General features: G+C 59.2%; 1 protein-coding gene across 1 annotated transcript in view; it reads right to left on the bottom strand.

Annotated features, from left to right (window-relative positions):
• The window catches only part of LOC127751788 (uncharacterized), a 6608-nt gene extending 5715 nt beyond the window's left edge, over nt 1–893 (bottom strand). Inside the window, exons 1-2 of the mRNA XM_052275850.1 lie at nt 628–893; nt 4–544 (exon numbers count right to left, since the gene is read on the bottom strand). Of these exons, the coding sequence (XP_052131810.1) occupies nt 4–544; nt 628–733 (647 nt within the window). The 5' untranslated portion in view covers nt 734–893. The remainder of the gene's footprint in view (nt 1–3; nt 545–627) is intronic.
• Nucleotides 894–1587: the final 694 nt, after the last annotated feature.

Raw genomic sequence — 1587 nt, 5'->3', positions numbered from 1 at the left:
AACGGTCTGCTGGTGGTGTACTGGTTGCCATTTTGAACGTCCCCGCTGCCGAACGGTCTGCCGGAGTTGTACTGGTTGTCGTTCTGGGCCCCACCGCTGCCGAATGGTCTGCTGGTGGTGTACTGATTTCCGTTTTGAACTCCACCGCTCCCGAACGGTCTGCCCGTGTTGTACTGGTTGCCGGTTTGGTCTGGGCGAGGCCGAACAGGGCCACCACTGGCTCCGCTGGTGGGCACATTCGTAGGATATGGGTTGCCGCTGGGATCCCCGCTGATTGACGGGTTGTTGTTGTGAAATGGGGCGTTGCCCGTTTGGCCGTTGAGGAAGGGGTTGTTGTTGAACTGGCCACTGCCGCCGCCCCCATCTGGCAGGCCATTGAAGAACGGGTTACCGCCGCCGAATGGGAAGCCGTTGTTGCCGAAGCCGAAAGGGCTGCTCCCGAACAGGCCGGGGAGGCCGGGCCGGCCCGTGCCGAAGCCAAACAGCTGGCGTGCGCTGACGGAGCTGCGGTTCTCTTTGGAGTCTGCTCCTTCGGATGACTCACCTGCGCACAAACGCGCGTGTTGAGGCTCGGCAATGTTGACTCAAGCAGTCGCCCTACATTTAGTTTGTCCTGTGAAAACTTACTCGATTTGTCCGCAAACACTGCCGTCGGAGATGAGATGGCTACGGCCAGCAGCAGGGCCGCGGTCACGGCCGCCATCGGGGAGGCTGTGGTGAAGGTCGTGGCCATGGCACGGTGGCTGCGAGCTTGTCTCTGCTGCACTACGTGGTGCGCGCGCCGGGACGGACGGGGCGGACTGACGAGACGAACGACGAACCGACGTGATCCGATTTACTGGACCACGCACCACGAACTATCTCGGCTTCGGCTCTTCCCCCAGCTCGGGCTCGGGGCTGCGTCGTTGGGGCTTCGAGGGGTGATGTTCGGGTTAAGTGGGGGAAGGGCGACAGAGAGTGTGTGTGAGAGAGTGCTTTACCGCCATTATCACATTATCAGCGACGACTCGCAGAAAGCGGAAGAGAAAATAAAAAGAGTGGGGGCGTTTTCTTCCGGAAGAGACTGTCTAAAAACTAAAAATGGATAACTGGCCAAAAAAGTCACAGTAAGATCGCAAGTTTGCAATTTATTTAATTTCGATTTCGGTAGTGGTGACAGGTGACTTTCGTTCGCTCAGGCTAGGCCGCGTTTCAATGTTGTTTTTTCCTATTATGTGTCTCCGACCAGATGGGGTGCTCGTTTTGGAAACAAAGCATTCGGAACAGATTCGCCTAATCGGGCTCGAGGCTCGAGATGGTGCCGGTGACCAGACGATTATTGAGCTGCGGAAAAATTTGCGACAGAAGTAGAACAGTGGCAGATAGGGTAAAACCAGAGCGCGGTGGTCTGGGGCGGCCGTGGTGGGGGCCGCAGGTCGCGGCCATGCTGCAGCGGGCCACGCGAAAGCACCCCCTCTTTGCCCCTTTCTCTCACGTCACATGACCCGCCAGCCCGCATCACGGGTCACAGACCGTGAGCTTGCCGCTGCTTGCCGCTGCCTCGAGAGTGCGCCCGGGGAAGTCCGCCCCGAGGAGCGGGCGGGGGGG

The sequence above is a fragment of the Frankliniella occidentalis genome, unplaced genomic scaffold (genome assembly GCF_000697945.3).
Source record: "Frankliniella occidentalis isolate FOCC.00 unplaced genomic scaffold, Focc_3.1 Scaffold1031, whole genome shotgun sequence".
In the NCBI taxonomy this organism is placed as follows: Eukaryota; Metazoa; Arthropoda; class Insecta; order Thysanoptera; family Thripidae; genus Frankliniella; species Frankliniella occidentalis.
Note: the sequence above shows the minus strand (reverse complement) of the source record. Positions and strands in the feature narration are given on the sequence as shown.